Source organism: Cnephaeus nilssonii, assembly GCF_951640355.1.
Source record: "Cnephaeus nilssonii genome assembly, chromosome: 7".
Classification (NCBI taxonomy): domain Eukaryota; kingdom Metazoa; phylum Chordata; class Mammalia; order Chiroptera; family Vespertilionidae; genus Cnephaeus; species Cnephaeus nilssonii.
The window spans coordinates 100460795-100479844 of record NC_137078.1 but is presented as its reverse complement, the minus strand read 5'-3'; the positions used below and the strand labels follow the sequence as shown (position 1 = coordinate 100479844).

The following is a 19050-nucleotide window of genomic DNA, read 5'->3' as shown; positions in this document are numbered from 1 at the left end:
CCGATAACGGAAGTCCAGGGCCTGGCCCCGCCCCATTTCCCTTTCTCATCTCATTGGTCGTCTTTTTCGAGGCCCCGCCCCCAAATGCTAGCGCTAAAACCCTGCGCCTTTCAGGTGTTCCACCCCGGCGGGCGCGCCATGACGTCACGTCCGGCGGTGGCGGCGTCTCCGCTCCGTAGTGTGGGCTGGGTACACACGGCCCGGGCAGTTGGCGGGTGGGGCTGTGGCGTGGACGCGTCTGGAATCGGTGGGGTCGGCGCAGGGAGGACCGGCCCGGGTGAGAAGGGCGGGGCGCGGGCGAGAGAGGGAAGGGCTGCGGCCGCTTACGTCCGGCCGCTCGGGAGCCGTGGGAGCGGCGTGGGCTTCGCTCACGCGTCTGCAGCCGCCGCCCTCCGCTGCTACGGGTCCTGTCGCTGTGCCAGGCCGATCAGTTCGTGCTGATCCGCTGCTCCTTTCCTCAAACTTCAATCCCTTCCATCAGCGCCCCTTGACGACCCTGCCCTGTGTCCCACCAAGCCATGCCTCGTCCCCCCACCTAGCCCCCTTGCGCCCCGCCACCCACTCTCTGCCCAACCCTAATATGGGCTGCTCACCGGGGAAGCCCCGGGGAAGCTTTCGGTCTGTTCCTGTCTCTGCATGCACACTCTAGCCTCGATCTGAGCTCTCGTGGTGCTAAATGTGACTTTGAGTAGAAGCCACCTCCCCTCTCCCACTTCGCAAATCCAGGGGCTTTCTCTTACCCCCGGGTTGTGCTGGCCAGGATGTCACTTCTGCCTTCCTCCCCTCCAGACAGATCATGGATGGCTCCTTCATCCAGCACAGTGTGAGGGTCCTGCAGGAGCTCAACAAGCAGCGGGAGAAGGGCCAGTACTGCGACGCCACCCTGGCCGTGGGGGACCTGGTGTTCAAGGCCCACTGGAGTGTCCTCGCCTGCTGCAGCCACTTCTTTGAGAGCCTCTATGGGGTTGGCTCCGGGGGCAGCGTTGTCCTCCCTGCTGGCTTCGCGGAGATTTTTGGCCTCTTGTTGGACTTTTTCTATACCGGCCACCTCGCCCTCACGTCAGGGAACCGGGATCAGGTGCTCCTGGCAGCCAGGGAGCTGTGTGTGCCGGACGCTGTGGAACTGTGCCAGAGCTTCAACCCCAAGACCTCGGCGGGACAGGCACCAAGTGGCCAGAGTGGGCTCGAGACACCTGCCCCCCAGGATGAGAGCAGCCACCCCAAGGAGCTAGCAGGCATGGAGCAAGAGGAAGCTTCCAGGGCCGTGGGTCAAGTCCCCAGGGATCCGGAGCCCAGCGGCAGCACCAGCCCTCAGAGGCCCCAGCTTGGGCTCCCTGCTCTGATTGAGAGCCCGTCCCTGCGTGGGAAACTCAAGCAGGCCCTGAAGCTCTGTCCCCCAGAGGACAAGGAGCCTGAGGATTGCAAAGCGCCCCCAAGGCCCCTGGAGGCTCAAGGTGGCCAGCTGCAGGGCAGGAGCGATGAGGTACTGTATGCAGGGTGCTGGGAATGGGGGAAGTGGGTGTAGGGGGAAGAGATGGACACTTTCCTGGCGTAAGCCGGACCCCAAGGTAGAATCTCTGTTATGTGGGTTTAAAACAGGCTTTTGCCAAACACAGGAAGCTGGCTGTGCCCTGCAGCCTCAGCTGTCCGTGGTGGCCAGCTTCTTGGCGTGGAGTGGGCAGCATTAGGGTTGCAGGCGTTTCCCCAGGGCAGTGAAAGCCAGCCACTTCCGGTTCCCCACAATGGAGCCCCGGCCTGGAGTGCAGGATTCTGATGCTGTCCCCCCGGGGGCCCCGACGGGAACAGGCACAGGTCTGGGGGCTGGTCTGGGGATGGGCCCGGGTGGGCCTCGGGACGGAGCTTGCTGCATCCACCCCAGGGCCCCTGCTGATTAACTGGGTGACACGCCTCCTCCTCCTGCCTCTTCTCTAGTGGGAAGTGGTGGTTCAAGTTGAGGATGACGGGAATGGCGACTGTGTTTCTGAGACGGAGACTATGTTGACCAGGAGGAAATCAAACGTACTCAGAAAGCCCTGCCCTGCCGAGCCAGCCCTGAGCGCAGGCGCCCTGGCAGCCGAGCCCCCTGCGAACAGAAAAGGTACAGCGGTGCCGGTTGAATGCCCCACGTGTCATAAAAAGTTCCTCAGCAAATATTACCTAAAAGTCCACAACAGGTAAACACTCCGTTTTTCTATTTGCTTTTCCTGTCTGCCATTCCCGTGTCGGGGGGGGGGGGGGGGGCTGTGCTCCCCGCTTCTGGGCCATGTAGGGCCAGGGGCTCCGTCTCAGACCCACATAATAAGGGAGTGAGAACCTGGCCTTGGGTCGGATCCCTTCCTCCCCTCCTACTGTGGGCCCTCTGGTTGGAGAGGGTTTGTGTGCAACTGTCAACAGCTCCGCCCACCGTGAACCTTGACCTCCAGCTGGCTTCTGCCAAGGGGATGAGGAAAGCCCGTGAGGCCGCACATTGGGTATTTCTGCAGCCTGACCGAGTGGGCTCTGGGCCGGGATGGTACCTGGTAGGATTGGTGCTGCCGGCAGTTCTGGGAAAACCAGCCCGGGTGGCAGTGGAGCATGATACCGTTTGGCTAAAGCTGTAGTGTCCACTAAGGAGAGCGAATGCCACGGGAGCTGTTGTAACGGAAAATGGAAGTGCGCACGTGAGATGATGTCAGTCCCTCAGACGTGCCAGCCACGGCTCAGCGCTCAGCCCCCGCCCGTCGCTGCTGCCACGGGCTCGGAGCCTTCCCGTCGCTGCAGGGGCTTCTCGTGGAGGCCGCTGCTCCAGATGCTCCAGGGCCCCAGGGGTGGAACCGAGGTGACATGCCTTCCAGCCCTGCCACTCTCTGGCCCAAGGCATCACTGGTCCACCTGGTGCAATTGCTGGCCAGATCGGGCCACACGGGTTTTCTCAGTATGACACTCTGGGAAGCCACTGGCGACCGGCAGAGTGGGAGGAGGGAGGAGGGGCCGGGTCAGCTTGTAGTTGGGAAGGAAGATGTGAGCAGGCTCCGAGCAGGTGAGGAAGGTCACCGGGTGGAAGCTGGGGAGAGCTCAGGCTGAGAGGAGAGCCAGAGCAGGGGCCATGGGGTGGGGAGTGAGGCCAGCAAGGTAGGGGGCATGGCAGCTGTACCCCAGGCCTTTTCTCAGGAAATACGAGGCATTGGAGATCCTGAGCAGAGCGGCACTGAGATCTGCCTCCTTACGGCTCCTCCACCGGCTGCCAGGAGGCTGCTGTGGGGCTCAGGCAGGAGGCTCAGGCCAGGCCCAGGGCCCTGTATGGCCCCACTAGAGGGTTGCCGGAGGGGAGGCGCAGTGGTCAGCTCTGGCCACAGTTTTGAAGGTGGAGCCCACAGAAGTTCCGGGCAGATTGAGTGGTTCCTCCAGGGAATCTGGACCCAGAGATTGTTTCCGCCTTCAGAGAGGTGGGCACGGCTCCGGGCGGCCCTGGGCTGGAGCTGGGCTGGAGCTGGGCCGGAGCTGGGAGGGGGGAAGGTTTCCCTCTCCACCTGCAGGTTCCCCAGCCGCGTGGTGAGAGCCAGAGGGGGCACTGGGTGAGGGTGAGGCTGGAAGTCGCTCAGCCCCACCCCCCCTGTGGCTTCTGGCAGGAAACACACTGGGGAGAAGCCCTTCGAGTGCCCCAAATGTGGGAAGTGCTACTTCCGGAAGGAGAACCTCCTGGAGCACGAAGCCCGGAATTGCATGAACCGCTCCGAGCAGGTGCGTGGCTGGCCCAGGTGCTGTGGGCCGGGGCATGTAGCCTCCTCCGCCCTCGGGAGGGCCCGCAGACTTAGAGGGGACGGTCAATGCGAGAGCCGCAGGGTTCCTGGATGCCGTCAAGTTGGCTGCCTGGTATTACAGGTGGGGACACAGGTCCCAAGAGTGAAAGGGACAGCCCAGGAGGCATTTGGGGTTTGCCTGCCAGGCCCCTGGGCTTTGGAGAAGGGGTACCTTGGTGGGGGGCTGCCTGCTGGGAAAGGCCACCTGGCCACTCCCGTCACCCCCCTGGCGGGCCATGTGGTGGGGCAGCCACATCCTGCCCTTGTCTTCCTAGAGGCCTGTTGCCAGGGCCAGGGGCTGCGGGCAAGGCCGCTAAGCCCCTGCCCGCAGCCTGCCGGGTCTGAGAGGGGCCTGGTGTGGAGGGTGTGAACAGCCAGGCTCAGGGCAGGCAGATTACGTGTTCCCTCTCCACCCTAGCGGCCCCCTCCTCGGGCAGACTCCCCCGCAGCGAGTGGAAGCCCGGGCAGAGGCCGCCGTCGCCGGCAGAGGCCCCCGCTGATGCCGGCCCTGCTTGCCCCTCACACCGCCAGGTCTTCACGTGCTCCGTGTGCCAGGAGACCTTCCGCCGGAGGATGGAGCTGCGGGTGCACATGGTGTCCCACACAGGGGAGATGCCCTACAAGGTCAGGCTCGGCCTGTCCCCAGGGCCCGCCCACTGGGTGCCGCCCCCTTGCAGCTTCAAGGAGCCCTGCCTTCCCTGCCCATCCCGTACCCCAACCTTCAGGCTGGGCCACTGGTCCTTTTGGGGTCCTTGTTTCTTTCCATAGAGGGCAGGCTCCGCATCCCTGCGGGTATGGCCTGGGGCGCCTTCCCAGCTTGGGCATCACCCAGGTCAAGGGGCCTTCCAATGTCTCCGGCTGGGCCCTGCCCTCTGTCCCCCCACCGCCCAGGGTGGCCGGGTTGGGGTGCCCTGCCCTCTGTCCCCCCACCGCCTAGGGTGGCCGAGTTGGGGTGCCCTGCCCTCTGTCCCCCCACCGCCCAGGGTGGCCGGGTTGGGGTGCCCTGCCCTCTGTCCCCCCACCGCCCAGGGTGGCCGGGTTGGGGTGCCCTGCCCTCTGTCCCCCCACCGCCCAGGGTGGCCGGGTTGGGGTGCGGGCCGCCTCAGGTGCCTGCGGGCCTGTCTTCCAGTGCTCCTCCTGCTCCCAGCAATTCATGCAGAAGAAGGACTTGCAGAGCCACATGATCAAGCTGCACGGAGCTCCCAAGCCCCATGCTGTGAGTGCCCGGCGGGGCCGAGGGCGGGGCCAGCGCGCTGACGCTGGGACTGGAGCTGCTCCAGGGGGCGGCTGTGCGGTTTCTGCCATGCGGGGTGTCCAGGGGGTGCGGGCTCCTGGGCAGCCCCGCCCTGCCCTCACCTGCTCCCTATGTCCGGTCCTTTCTGCCCTGCAGTGTCCCACCTGTGCCAAGTGCTTCCTGTCCCGGACAGAACTGCAGCTGCACGAGGCTTTCAAGCACCGCGGAGAGAAGCTGTTCGTGTGTGAGGAGTGTGGGCACCGGGCCTCGAGCCGAAACGGCCTGCAGATGCACACCAAAGCCAAGCACAGGTTGGGGTTGACCCGTCTTCCCCCAGGGTCTGGCCCTGCGCCGGCTCCAGGCCAGCAAGTGGCCGGAAGGCAGAGTGTGCTTACACACGGGTCAGAGTGCCCTCCACCCTGTGTGGTGCCTGCAGGGGCATCAGAGGGCCGAGCAAGTTGGCCAGGCAGAGAGGGGTAGGGGTTCCAGGCTAAGACAGGCCCTGCACCCCCTGGGCAGGAGTTGGTGTCCCCTTGCTGGCACTGCCCATGCCCTTCCACCCGGCTGCTCATCGAAGCCTCGGCCCCTCCGGCGTGGCTCCGGCGGGCTGGCCCAGGCCTTGCTGTTGCCTTGGCTCGGGCCTGGGGTGGAGTGAAGGGGGCGCCTTCCCTGGGTGATGGCCTGTCTGTGTCCCCCACCCGGACAGGAACGAGAGGCCCTACGTCTGTGAGTTCTGCAGCCACGCCTTCACCCAGAAGGCCAATCTCAACACGCACCTGCGCACGCACACGGGCGAGAAGCCCTTCCAGTGTCACCTCTGTGGCAAGACCTTCCGCACCCAAGGTGAGGCGGGCCGCCCCTCCCGTCCCCGAGGGGAGTGTCCCGGCCCGGCCCGGCCCGGCCCGGCCCGCGCTGACTCAGCCGGTCCCACAGCCAGCCTGGACAAGCACAACCGCACCCACACTGGCGAGAGGCCCTTCAGCTGCGAGTTCTGCGAGCAGCGCTTCACCGAGAAGGGGCCCCTGCTGAGGCACGTGGCCAGCCGCCACCAGGAGGGCCGCCCCCACTTCTGCCAGATCTGCGGGAAGACCTTCAAAGGTACCTGCCCCCGTCCTTCCCGCAAGCCCTGGTGGAGGAGAGGGCCGGCGTCTGCACCGGGAGAGGCCGGGGCGGCGTGGCTCCCACACGCTCCTCCTCCTTAGGGACCTCTTGGCGGCGGATCTCCCAGTCCCCATGGAAGGTGTGGGGGTTGCCATCCAGCAGTGATAACAAAGCAGGGGCTCCCGCATTTAATCCTCGTCTCAAACGGGAGGGGGGGCCGGGGGGGAGCTCCCGGGTCCTGTGCAGTAGTGACCTCGGGAGGCGCTGTAGGTGGCAGGGCCCCAAGCAGCGGATGAAAACCCGAAGGACTCCCAGCTCAGGCAGGCCCCCGCCACTTCCCGTTTCCCGCCCTCTCATGCCTCCCCGGGGCCTTCCCTGTCAGCCGTGGAGCAGCTGCGTGTGCACGTCCGGAGGCACAAGGGCGTGAGGAAGTTCGAGTGCACCAAGTGCGGCTACAAGTTCACCCGGCAGGTAGGCCTGGCTCACCTCCTCCTCCCCCCTCGGGCCTCCCGGCCCAGCCCTGAGCCCCGCTCCCCCCAGGCCCACCTGCGGAGGCACATGGAGATCCATGACCGCGTGAAGAACTACAACCCGCGGCAGCGCAAGCTCCGGAACCTGGTCATCGAGGACGAGAAGGTGGTGGTGGTAGCGCTCCAGCCGCCCGCCGAGCTGGAGGTGGGCTCGGCCGAGGTCATCATGGAGTCCCTGGCCCAGGGCGGCCTGGCCCCCCAGCTCCCCGCCCAGAGACTGTGCACGGAGGAGAGCTTCCCGGGCGTCATGGAGCCCTCGCTGCTCATCACCGCGGCCATTCCCGAGGACTGTGACTCGTAGCCTCCACACCGCCCGTGGCCCTGCCCCAATAAACCACGTGGCTCCGCAATCTCGTTCAGCCCACCCGCAGTCTGTCCCAGGTCCGGCCAGGCCGTGCTCTCCCAGCCCCCCGAGTCCAGCCCTTCCCACCTGGTCAGACCTCAGCAGGGGACACCCTGGCGGGGAATTTTGGGGGCCACGCCTCTGGCCCAGGACAGTAATCCGTCTCCCAACCCTCGTTCAGTTGGTTGTAGCATGGGGAGCAGGGAACAGATCCCACAGGAACATGCCGACTTCCCTGAGCCCTGGGGTCAGCCCCCCCCTGCCCCCCTCATGGCCTCACTGGTTCGAGACTCCCGCCCAGGGAGCGTGCGGCCGAGCATAATGGGCCCGAGGAGGCCGGCTCGTGGCTAAGCAGCTCTGGACCCCGCGGGCCGCACACCACCGGGAGGAAAGGGCCCAAGGCTGGTTAGCTTGTCCAGGAGGCCTGGGCGTGGACAAGGCCAGCCGAGAGGTGAGAGGTCCCCTGCCCTGTGACACGGGGACAGGAGTGGGTGCTGCTCGTCATGGCGCGGGAGGCATTATTAGCACTGACCTGGGGCAAGTTACTAACCGATTCATTTTGTCTTTTATGGAGTTAGTAACAGTACACGCTTCATAGATGGGATTAAGAGGGAGAACCCCCATTTTGCTATCGCTGCTAGATAGCAACCCCCCAGACCTTCCCTGATCTGGAGCTGCTCTCCGGGCGGCTCACTCAGCCTGGCAGCTGGGGGCACCAGCAAGAGTCCAGCAGGCCAAACCTGCAGCCTCTGTGTCCCAGCCCTGAAGTCAGGGTCGCCTCTGCCCAGCCCCCGCCCTGGGGAGGCGTCAGCCTGTACACCTCCAGCGGCCCCCGGGGGAGTGCTGCTGCTTGGGAGGTGGTAGCCATGGTCGTGACCCCGGGAGCCTGTCAGGCCCGAAGACCCTTCCTTCCTGGAGGGTCCCTGGAACAGCCCCGCAGCACGCTAAGGCCTCCTGGGGTTTGAGGAACCCACCTCCCCATCTTTCGCTCCTTGACCACCGGGGAGCTCAGCTAATGGGCTCGAGTGCAGTGACTGACACCAGATTGTGAGCTGCCTCGAGAGAGTGAAAAAGGCAAACTGGCCTCAAAACGCCCCTCCCGGCACAGGCACCGGCCTTTCCTTGGGCTCAGAGGGCCTGCTCTTCAGCAGAGGTGGGTGCTCCTGAGCTTCTGGTCCCCAGGAATCAGTCCTTCCCGGGCACCCCCACCCAGGTCCGGGTTCACCCACTGCACAGAGGATCAGGCTGGACTGGGGGAGGGGCACGGGCGGAGTGCCCACAGGCAGGCAGCGAGGCCAATAGCAGCAGGGGGGCCTGGACACGCCAGCTGTGTCCTCACCTCATGCCCGCCTCCACTTCACACCTTGTGGTCATTCAGGATGAGAAAGGGCCAGAAAACTTTGCCCCTGGCATGGCACTCTGCCCTTGCCCAGCACCAGCCGCCTCACCATGTGGCCTCCAGCCCAAGGTGCCAGCAGAGTAAAGGCAACGACACCAAGTGTATAGGAAACATTTTTATTTCAAAAAGTATTGAAGGCGCCCTAAAACCTTACAGCATTCTGGAAGTGACATTTGCCTCCAGAACAGACAATAAATACGCACACCCACCCGCCCTCTGGGGCTGGCCTGGGTGCCGACGGGGGAGGGTGGGTAGTCATAAATACAGAATACGTCGAGTCAGCATTAAATACCATCCCCGAGCTCTCATAACTTAATTTGTCTTGGAGACTGGTAAAAGGGTGTGCCCCCAACACGCAGTCCCACCCCGAGTTGGTCCAGCCCTCTGTCCCCAAGTCAGTACATTCATCTGCAAGTGGTGGGGGCGTGCCCGACCTTGCACCTGCAGGCTTTTACCCACAGCCTGAACCCCGTGCCAGGGGGGCCCCAGGGCAGGGAGCACACGTCTGAAGGCTCGGTCTGATCCCGACCCCTACATGCCCTCCCACGGTGCCTGACCTCATAGTGGGAAGGACCCCAGGGGGATGGGAAGGGCTGGCTGTGAGCTGTGGCCACCCAGCAGGTGTCTGGAACACGAGATCTAACCCACCGCGATGACCACACAGCAGGGCCCAGCCAGCAGCCCTGGAGGCCACAGGCTTCCTCCCCAAACCGGGGCCACGGGCCAACGCAAGGTCTTCAGTGGCATCTGTGAAGTGCCGCGAACCCTTTCTTCTGGGGAGAACGTACAGACATGGCCCCTCCGCAAACATTTCACTTCATCGCACGAGGAAATGCAAACACTGTCCTCACCGGACGGGAGACCAACTCCAGCAAAGCTACGCCAGGCCTGAGGGGCAAGCCCACCCAATCCACGGAAACGCTCACACTCCCCGAGAAGCGTGCCCTGGGCCCTGGGCTCCCACCTCCTGGAACGCCCCCCAATCCCCCGCTGCAGAGGCCTGCAACAGATCACAGATCACCAGCGCTGGTTCCCGCCGCCTCTTAAGCCCAAGCTGCCTTTCAAACCTTGCAACCAACCCTGAAGCCATGCTGCCCGGGGCTGCTCCTGGGGCAGGACTCCTGACCACAGGCAAGGGCAGCCCGCCTGGCTGGGCGTCAGAGGCCAGCTCCCAGCACCCCCCGGAAGGAGCCCGACCTTGCACCCGCAGGCTTTCACCCACTGCACTGAGTCGAACGTGGAGAGGCCTCTGAGCCAGGGCGGAGGGAGGGCGGACATGCCAGCTGGTGGGGTGGGTGGGCAGGGACACCAACATCAGGCTCAGCCCAGTGCATGGACACACACTCAGCAGGCCTCTGGGCTCCAAGGCCACACCAGTCCCCTGCCCTGCGCCCCTGGGTCTGAGCTCAGCTGCTGGAGGCCCGTCCCTGTGGGGGTGTTTTTGTGCGCAACCCCCTTCATCCGGGGAGACGTGCGCTGGGATGCAGCCATCGCCTGCCCGATCCCCAATGCGTCCTGACCCCCTCCACTCATGCCCCAGAGTGGCTCTCCTCCCCCGGAGGTGGGTGCAAGGGGGTGACAGTGGGGAGGCGGGGGTGCAGGGGTGGTGGCCTGTTGGAGCCAGACACGTGTCGGTGAGGAGGCTTCTCTTCCTGGGCCAAGGGAGGGCCGTTCACAACTGGCGTTGACCCCGCAGCTGTGACTCAGAGTCTAGATGCAGAGGGTCCAGGCGTCGGACCCTGAGGCTTGCTCGGCAGCCCAAGAGCCGGTTCCACCTGGTGAGCCCAACCTGTCCTCAGGCACGAAGGAGGGGGTCGCCGCCCCCGAGGTGCTGGGTTACCTGCATCGAGGCCCTCCCTGGGCCAGGCCGGGGCTAGTGCAGCTCGCGGGGGTGCTCCGGTGGCAGCCGGGGCTGGCCCACGTCCATGTCGCTGCTGCTGCTGTCTAGCTCAAAGCCACGTCCACCCAAGGGCGTCTGGGGCATGAACTGGCGGAAGATGCTGACGCTGCCATGCCAGAAGGTGGGTTCGGGGAGCCGCCCCACCACGCTCCAGGCCCGAGTCTCAGGGTCATAGGCTTCTACCACATCCGAGAGTTCAAACGTGTTGTCATACCCCCCCGAGACGTACAGCTTCCCTCCAAGGACGGCCAGGCTGCCTCCCACGTGTACCTGTGGGTCAAGGGGGACAGGTGAGCGGAGGCCAGTAGCCAGGGCCTGGCAGAGCCCCCGCAGTCCCTCTCCATGGAGAAGGCGCCTGGGACCCTTAGGAGCGGCGGCCTCGACACTCCAGGAAGTGATGCTGGGAGCCAGGACCCGCCAGCACCCCACCTCGGAAAAGGGGCTCCACGCCTGGCCCTGCGGGGGTCAGGGGGCTGCAGAGGCGCCGAGTCTCCCTGGGAGCAGCACCGGCCTCTTCGGCAGGTGCGACCGGTCTTCCCCCCTTACAGATGGGGAACCGAGCCTCTGGGACGACCCGAGACTAAGCGCCGAGCCGTAAGGCTGGACCGTCGTCTTCCTCGCACTTGCCATGAGTACGTGTAGCTCACTTTGGGGAAAACGTCAAGTTAATTTCTTAAGGACAAGGATGTCACGCTATGATGCTGTAAACTGTGGCACTGCCACGCAGAGGTATCCTGAGAGCAGGTGTGTTAAGGAAGACAGAAAAGATGCAGGTGGTGCGGGTGGGCCTGGGATGAAGGAAATTTGCCCACGTGGCCAGATGCTGCTCCTGCCTCATGGCTCCATGACACTATCAGGCTCAGTACCTCACTCCTCAACGCGCAGAGAGAAGGCGAGACCCGATCAGGCAACAGCACCAGCATCAAGCGGGTGCCCTGCTCAGAGCACACAGCAGGCGCTCAATGAGTACACTGCCAAGGTCAGCCCCCAAAGACCTCCTGTCTGACCTTGTCCCCTCTGTTGTCAGCTTGCTCACTCTGTACCAGCCACACGGAGCTGAGACCTTGTTCTAGGAACCAGGCTCGCCGTGCCCCAGGGCCTTTGCACGTGCAGCCTCTGGTGAACTCTTCCCCAGTATGCTCTGTGCCTCAGGGCGGCCGGTGCTTCCTATGCAGGCACTTACCTGATTCATAGATGGGATCTTGTCCCATTCGTTCTTCCCGGGGTTATACACATCCACCTCGGCGGAGTCGTCCCTGTTGGGGGGACGAGGGGAGAGTGGGTGGGAGGGACTGGAGAGGAGGTCCTCCAAGGCCCTCACCTTTGGGGACTTCTTTGGTGCCATCTGACAGCCCATTACCTAGTTGGACCCTAGCCCTGATTTCAGGCCCCACCCCCACCTCTGGCCTAGGTTCCGAGGTGCCTGCACTCAGCCTTTCTCCCTGAACCCAAAGATCACACCCTCAGGTGCCTCTTTCCCTACCACCCAGCACCCCGCACGAACCCACTGCCCTCCCCTTGCTGCAGCCACACTGGCTTCAGAGCTTTAACTTATCGGGGTTCTTCCCATCCGCCGCCTCCTCCTCGTCCTTCTGACTCGGACTTGTGTCACCTCTTTAGGACAGTCTTCCGTGGCCGACCACCCGATCGCGCACCCCACGTGGCCCGGACCGATCCTCGACCACTGCCTCACCTCTGCTGCCAGCCCCTATCCCACCCCGTCCACTGTGCATCTTCAGCGCACAGCAAGGTAACCACGGCCACCGGAAGGAAGGTGCCCCCGAGCTACCCTTCCCTTTGGGGGTCACCCTGATTTGACACACTCCTGACCCCTGCATTAAAGGCTCCAAGGCACAGACTTGAAAAGCAAAGACTCCCCAAAATAGAATGATCGCAGACAAGGGTCGGCAGGTGGGCCGGACAGGGAGTATCTGAGGCCCCGCACTAGCGGCCACGGCACCTGCAAACAGAGGGGCCGGCTGGTTCCAATCCAGCTTCCTCGTGGGTCGCGGAAATCTGCAAGTTCACACTTTTCACGTCACAAAACAGTACTCTTGCCCGGCCGGTGTGGCGCAGTGGTTGAGCACGGACCCAGGCACCAGTCAGGGCACGTACCCAGGCTGCGGGCTTGATCCCCATAGAGCAGGGGTCCTCAAACTTTTTAAACGGGGCCAGTTCACTGTCCCTCAGACCGTTGGAGGGCCAGACTATAGTTTAAAAAAAACTATGAACAAATTCCTATGCACACTGCACATATCTTATTTTGAAGTAAAAAAACAAAATGGCAAAAACACCTGAATGTGGCCCGCGGGCCGTAGTTTGAGGACGCCTGCCATAGAGGGTGTGCAGGAGGCAGCCAATTGATGTCTAAGTTTCTTTTCTCTCTCCCTCTCCCTTCCTCTCTCTGAAATGAACAGAAACATACTTAGAAACAAACAAAATAGCACTCTTGCTTGGATTTCCCCCAAGTTACTTCAAAATGCAAAAGCCATTCCTACGTTGTGGCCCGTACATACCACGGTTGGTAATTAATCCTGGAAGCAGCGGGCTGTCGGCCCCGCGCAGAAACGCACACGCTGCAGCCAGCTGGGGCCAGGCTGGGCAGGGCCCCCAGCCAAGGAGCCGCTTAAATGGGGACCAAGGTGAACACGGCTGGGGGGGTGACAGGGGGGAGCCCTGCTCACAGCCTGGACGGGAGCAGGCACGGGATGCGGCCCCGACACAGCAGCCGCCTCCCCGGGGAGACACCCTCAGGAGCGGCCCCACGGGTGGCGCTCCGAGCAGGGGCATGAGGCTCAGGAGGCACCAAAGGGCACGACAGGGAGGCTCTGCGACCAACATTCAAGCGCATCAGAGCGGTGCTGCCGGCACTCAGGTGGGTCACGGCCGGACCCGAGGACAACCGGCTGCCTTTCCCGACCACTCACTCTCTCAGCCGGGCTGGGGGTGGGGGGCAGAGCTGGGCCCCCCTTCCCTAGCCCCCACCCTTAGGTAAACCCTTACAAAGGCTAACAATGCGGAGGCACCCGCGTGGGCGGCTGGGTAACGACAAGTGACTGAGACCCGGGGGCGGAGGACACTCCCAAAGGCACGCGGCCGGCAGAGCCTGCAGGAGGCTGGCGCTCTGCTAAGTTGTATTTATAGCCTCTCCACCCCGCTCGGAAGACACCACCCCGACTTCGGGGAGGGAGAGCTGGGTGAAGGGTCAGGTGGTGTCTGTAAGAGGACGCGGGGCTGGCGAGATTCCAGGGCTTTCTCGGAGCAGCCCCCAGGCTCTGGCACACGGAGATGCCTGGCCCCTCGGCCACCTGCCTGGATGCGCTCACCAGAAAGCCCGGGGAGAGGGAGCGGCAGCTCGGATGGTTCGAGGCTCGGGGGTCAGGGGGGAGCTTCTGAGGCTCCCAATTCAAAGCCCCAGCCGAAGGGGGACAGAGGGGACACGGGCGTGCTGTTCATACGGTCCCCTTCCCTCCTGGTCCGTATACGCAGGACGGCTCCAGGCCGGAGAGGGGAGCCGCGGGGACACAGCACAGAGGCTGTGAGCAGCGGGCAGGGGGTGCTGGCCCCGGGACACCCACCTGCCTACAAGGCGGTGGCACGTGGCTGTGACTAGTCATCGAGACCTGCGGGTACTGCCAGGCTCCAGTGGCTCCACACAGGGACCTGGGCATCCTCGGTTCACACCTTGTACGGCCACGTGAAGCCTGTGGCAGGAAGTCCCCCGCCCCGTAGGCCTTCTCGCCATCTGTGAAACGGGACAACGGGGCCCACCTCATGGGGGCCAACCATGCCAACGCCCAGGGAGCAGGCAGCACAGCGCCCGGCAGGTCCAGGCCCAGCGTGCGCTCCCACTGCCGTCATCCCCACAGACAGCGGCCTGCTCAGCACCAGCTCCCTGCCCGGCCCAGAGCGGCCGCGGGACCGTGGACAACAGCATTCGTTAGGCCAGAGTCATGGGCCCTCCCGGCGCCAGGCCAGGCGGGGAGGGGACAGACAGACCCAGAACCGGCAGAAGCGCACTGGATATGAAAGAGGGGGCGGGGCAGTCCAGCCACCTGGCCGCTGGCCCCACCTGCCTGAGTGGGGTGGACACTCTGCTCAGTGAGCAAAGGGCCGTTCTGTCAAGACCACAAGTTCCCCCAGGTCTTGAGTGTCCAATGTGTCCCCTGGTCTAAGATTCAGAATCCCTCCGACAGGACAGGGTCCTTCCAACGAAGGCCGTGCGGGAATAGCCGGGGCCTAAGGGGCTCCCCCAGGTGGGGGTCCAGGCAAAGGGCTTCTTCCATTTAGCGCCTAGAAGTTCCCTGGAAGGACCCAGCTCCACCCCGGGACCCCTTCCCTACGGAAACCTGGAAGCCCCAGACTCCGCCGTCAGCACAGAGGCCAGCCCTGGACCCCAACCCGGCCGCGTCTTCGTGGCGAGAACCAGGACGATGCGCCTCGCACGGGGCCTGGGCCCGGGGACTCACCTGATGAAGTACATGAGTCCGTTCAGAGTCACTGTCTTGGGGGCAAAGGACCAGGGCGGGAGCGGGCCACAGTCCACCAGCGACCAGAGGTCCGTGTCCGGGTCGTAGCACTGCATCACCATGGTCTCCTTGCCGGCCAGCGAGCCGATGGCGTAGAGCCGGCCGCGGCAGGCCGTGGTGGAGCAGTTGTCCAGGGGGTAGGTCATGGGCTGCAGGGCCTCCCAGGCGTCGGTGGTGTGGTCGTAGCGCTCCGTGCTGTCGGCCGCCACCACGTACAGCAGCCCGTCCAGCACGGAGGAGCTGTGGTACTCACGGGCCTTGAGCATGGGCGCCACCTCCGTCCACTCGTTCACGCTCGAGTTGTACCGCCACACGCAGTCGTACAGCCTGGCGCCGTCGGACCCACCTGCCAGGACACGCACAGCAGCAGTCAGTCCCCGCCCGCTCGGGTGAGTCACCCGCCTACGCCTTCCCGAACACCCCAGAGGGCATCTCCAGGGGGGGAATGAACCTCCCCGACTTTGATGTAAACACAGGACCTCCTGCGCCCAGGCCTGGGCCGGGGCTTCCGGCTGCGGCTGAGGCAATGCGGACGCTGACCGCGGCTCACTGCCCCCGAGGCGCCGGCTTCATGCCACACACACACCGCCAAGAGCTCTGTGGGCAAAGGCCCTGGGGCCACAGTCCTAAGTAAACAACCTGGGTCTGGACCCCACGTACACGTCAAGCACCTCAACTGGACCAGGGCATCAGGTCTCAGAGTCGTTCTCCTGGGGACACGGCACGGAGCGGGATGCACAGGGACTTGTTCCCCAAAGTCTAGGCTGCCTGGCCACCCCCCACTTCATGCCGCAAGCAGGAAACCCAACACAGAACGTAATGCCCGAGGGGCCGTCCTGATTGAGGAAAAACTCATCCAGTTGTACAAATACAGGGCGGGGCAAGAGTAGGTTTACAGTTGAATCCGCTTTCCAACACAATAACTAATAAATAATGACGAGAATAAACTTTCACACGCAGACAACTGTCAAACTACTTTCCCCACCCGGGACACATATACTCCTCTGTCTACATTTCCAAAAAGAACTGAAATAAAATAAGCATCAAAGCCCAACGGCGCTGACTGTAACCATAAAGTAAACAAGTCCACCCAGGACCCAGGACCTCCACGGACCCCAGGGTGAAGGGACCCCAGGACCCAGGGGCTGCATTCCCTGCCCCCGAGGCTGGCGCCACGGGCAGCACAGACGGGACATTCTATCCGGCTGGTGGCCCTGAGCTTTTTAAAGGGAGAAAACAAGTCGGGTAAACGTGGCGGCGTGCGGCAGGCCTTCTTCCTTCTACGGGAGAACCACGCGCCCACGGCAGCTGAGGCGCTCTCTCCCCGTGAAATTCCGACAGGCAGCTGCCTGGGGGGACCGGCCACCTGTCCACACCCAGAGGATCAGCTGCTCGGCTGAGACCTTCGGAAGGGTGTGCAGTCAGGGCCAGTCTGACCACTTTGGGGAGGGACTTCCCCTGCCAGGCTTGGGGGGTGGGGGGGCGGTTCCCAAACGCAGGGCCGACCTCAGACTGCAAAGGGGATTCTGGGGGATGGCAGCAGAGGCTGGACGGGAGCTGCAGGTCAGAAAGCTGTGGCCACAGAGTGGAGTGTCCTCAGGCCGGGAGGCCTCCCACTTGTCAGCTCAGAGCCCGCAGGGACGCTGCCCGTCTCAGAGCCGACTTTCTCCCACATGCCAGGCCCGGCCCGCAGCCTCACCGAGGGATCCCGGCCCGCAGCGGGCCCAGTGCACGCCCCGCCGGCTTCTTTCCTTATATAGCCCTCGAGGAGACCACCCCTCCTCGCCGCACGGAAGGAGGTAGCCTCCGGTTTGAGCCAAGATTTATCCTCCATAAAAAATGTGGGAGAAGCCCAACGTGGGCCCGCCCAGCATGACTCGGCAGTGTGTTGGGGTTTGAGCCAAGTCTCTGCAAGAAAACCTCCCAGCATGTGACTGTGTTTACAGTCACTGGGCGGCGAGCAGCCTACACACCATGTGACCGGCAGGCCGCAGCCCAGGTGCAGGGCCAGGGGGACCTAGTCAAGGGGTGACCCAATGCCAGCACCGGCGGCCTTGAGGCTGGGCTGGGAGGAAGCCCCGGGAGGGGGGTAGATGTGTCACAGGGCGTGGGCCCGGGCCGGTCGCTGGGTTCCCTAGGGATAAAAGAAAGCACCCATTGTGCGGGGTGAATGCCCCAGTCTCTTCCAACCGAATGGGGGGAGTGGCACTTCCTGGGGAAAAGAGTGGGCTCCCCAGAGAGGCCCCGCAGCGCGGGAAAGAAACCCACAAACAGCTGTGTGTCCCGCTCACACAAGAGGCCCTTCTTTCAGGTCGAGAGGACCGGCTTAGGGGAGAACCGCAGTCCAGCGTGCGGGGAAGGGGAGGTGCCCGCTGGGCGCGGTCCCCGGTCCAGGTTCTGTGGGTTGCTCTTGCTCCCACAGGGGCGCGGGAGGCCAACCCTGGAGACCCCTGCCGGGGGGTCGGCCGGCTCCGAGTCCTGCCCAGCCCACTCACCCGTCACGTAGATGTCGTTGCCAAGCGCCACGATGCTGTAGCCCCCGCCCAGGTGGTCCGGGAACTCGGCCAGGTAGCGCCACTGGCCCGTCTGCGGGTTGTAGCAGTCGACGGTGACCAGCTCGTCGCAGTCCTGGTCGCAGCCGCCCACGAGCACGAGGATCTCGGCGAGGCCGGTGGAGGGGCGCGGGCGCATGCGGGGGCAGGGCCCGCGGTCGTGGCGGTCGTAGCGCGCCGCCTGGAAGTCGCGCGCCTCGCGCAGCAGGCGCAGGCAGGGCGGGCAGCGGGCCACCAGCGGCTCGGCCTCGACGTGCGCCAGCAGGTAGAAGCGGCGCACGAAGGGCAGGCGCACGGCCTCCAGCAGCTGCGGCCAGTGCGCGGCGCGGCGCGGCGGGTCGGCGCGCACCCAGCGCAGCGCCAGCTGGTAGGCGGCCTCCTCCTTGGGCACGCACAGCCCGTCGTCGCGCAGGTAGCGCAGCAGGCGCGCCAGCGGCAGCCGCTCCAGCTGCTCGGCGCCCAGCTCGCCCACGTGGCGCAGGATGAAGCGCTGCGCCGCGTGCGCCAGCCCCGCGCAGCTGAAGGCCTCGGCGAAGTCCTGCATGTCCAGGCAGTTGGCCAGGTCGAGCTGCTGCTGCAGGAAGGCGCCGCACGCCTCCTTCACGGCCGGGAACTGCAGCAGGTCGGCGGCGCGCAGCAGCGGCTCGGCGTTGTCGCCGCTCACGGCCACGCGGCCCGTGTAGCTGAAGTCGAGCAGCAGCTGCAGCATGTCGGGCGGCACCCCGTGCAGGCGCACCCGCTCGGCGCGGCTCTCGCGCAGCTGCCCGGCGAACATGGCGCGGAAGTAGGGGCTGGCGGCCGCCAGCACCGCGCGGTGCGCCGGGAAGTCGCGCCCGCCCGCCGCCTCCAGGGTCACGTCCAGGAACTTGCGCTCGGCGCGCAGCTGGCTCAGGCCGCGGAGCAGGCTCAGCGCGTGCGCGGGGTCCGAGAAGGGCAGCACGGCCAGGGGCGCCGGCCGCTCCATGGCGCCTTGGCTGCGGGGCGCGGGGCCGGGACGCGCTACCGGGGGGAGGCCGCGGCCGGGGCCAGCGGGAGAGACGCGGCGCGGCCGGCGCAGCTGCTATAAATACGGCCGGGCGCCGCGGCCTCCGGGGGGCCGGCCTGGGGGGAGGCGGGGCGCCGCCGGCGCCGCCCACTTAACCCCTCGGGGCCCGGCGCCGCCCGCCCCGGCTGGCTCCCTCCCGCCCCCGCGCGCCCGGCTGAGTCACCGCCGCCCGCGCACGTCCCCTCCCCGCCCTTCCGGGGCTTCCTGCGGCCCCGCGCCGACGCCCGGGCCGGGCCGGCGGGTGACAAGTGTTCTCTCCGGGGGCGGCCCTGCCGCGCGCCGGGATGGGGGCCTCCCGGGCCCGCCCACGCCCCCCCCCCCCGGGCCCGGCTGCTGAGCAAACCCGGTGGGGGCGAGCGCGGCGCCCGGACGGCATCACCCTTTCGCGCCAGACTCCCAACTGCGTCCGCCCCGCCGCAGGCCGCTGCGCACAGAGGCTTTAACGCTTTTTCTCTCTCTAGTCCGGAGGGCTGCGGCTAACCCCGCCGGGGCAACATTTCCCAACAGCAGGGTCTGGACAACGGGACCGGAGCAGAGCAGCTCTCCGGGTCGGAGGCGGCTTTTCTTCTCGGCTCCGCACCCGGGGCCCGTGCCGGAATGCGCTCGGCTGGCTCCGCCGGAGTTTCAGGCCGGACCAA

General features: G+C 65.2%; 2 protein-coding genes across 4 annotated transcripts; one reads left to right on the top strand and one right to left on the bottom strand.

Annotated features, from left to right (window-relative positions):
- Positions 1–142: 142 nt before the first annotated feature.
- Positions 143–7218, top strand: ZBTB48 (zinc finger and BTB domain containing 48). 3 transcript variants are annotated; one of them, XM_079777548.1, is made up of 11 exons: positions 143–189; positions 790–1483; positions 1933–2174; positions 3609–3720; positions 4311–4403; positions 4909–4995; positions 5170–5324; positions 5720–5856; positions 5947–6111; positions 6497–6585; positions 6655–7218. In XM_079777548.1, the coding sequence occupies exons 2-11, from the start codon at positions 797–799 to the stop codon at positions 6943–6945; spliced, it is 2058 nt and encodes a 685-aa protein (XP_079633674.1). In that variant the 5' UTR covers positions 143–189; positions 790–796; the 3' UTR covers positions 6946–7218. The 3 variants fall into 3 exon arrangements, with proteins under 3 accessions (XP_079633674.1, XP_079633672.1, XP_079633673.1); XM_079777546.1 differs by having other exon boundaries at positions 170–277; XM_079777547.1 differs by lacking the exon at positions 143–189 and adding an exon at positions 201–277 and having other exon boundaries at positions 794–1483.
- A 1287-nt stretch (positions 7219–8505) lies between these two features.
- On the bottom strand, positions 8506–18456 carry KLHL21 (kelch like family member 21). Its single transcript, XM_079777549.1, has 4 exons — positions 17311–18456; positions 14756–15161; positions 11470–11542; positions 8506–10556 (listed from the first exon to the last, which is right to left on the bottom strand). The coding sequence occupies exons 1-4, from the start codon at positions 18329–18331 to the stop codon at positions 10260–10262; spliced, it is 1797 nt and encodes a 598-aa protein (XP_079633675.1). The 5' UTR covers positions 18332–18456; the 3' UTR covers positions 8506–10259.
- Positions 18457–19050: the final 594 nt, after the last annotated feature.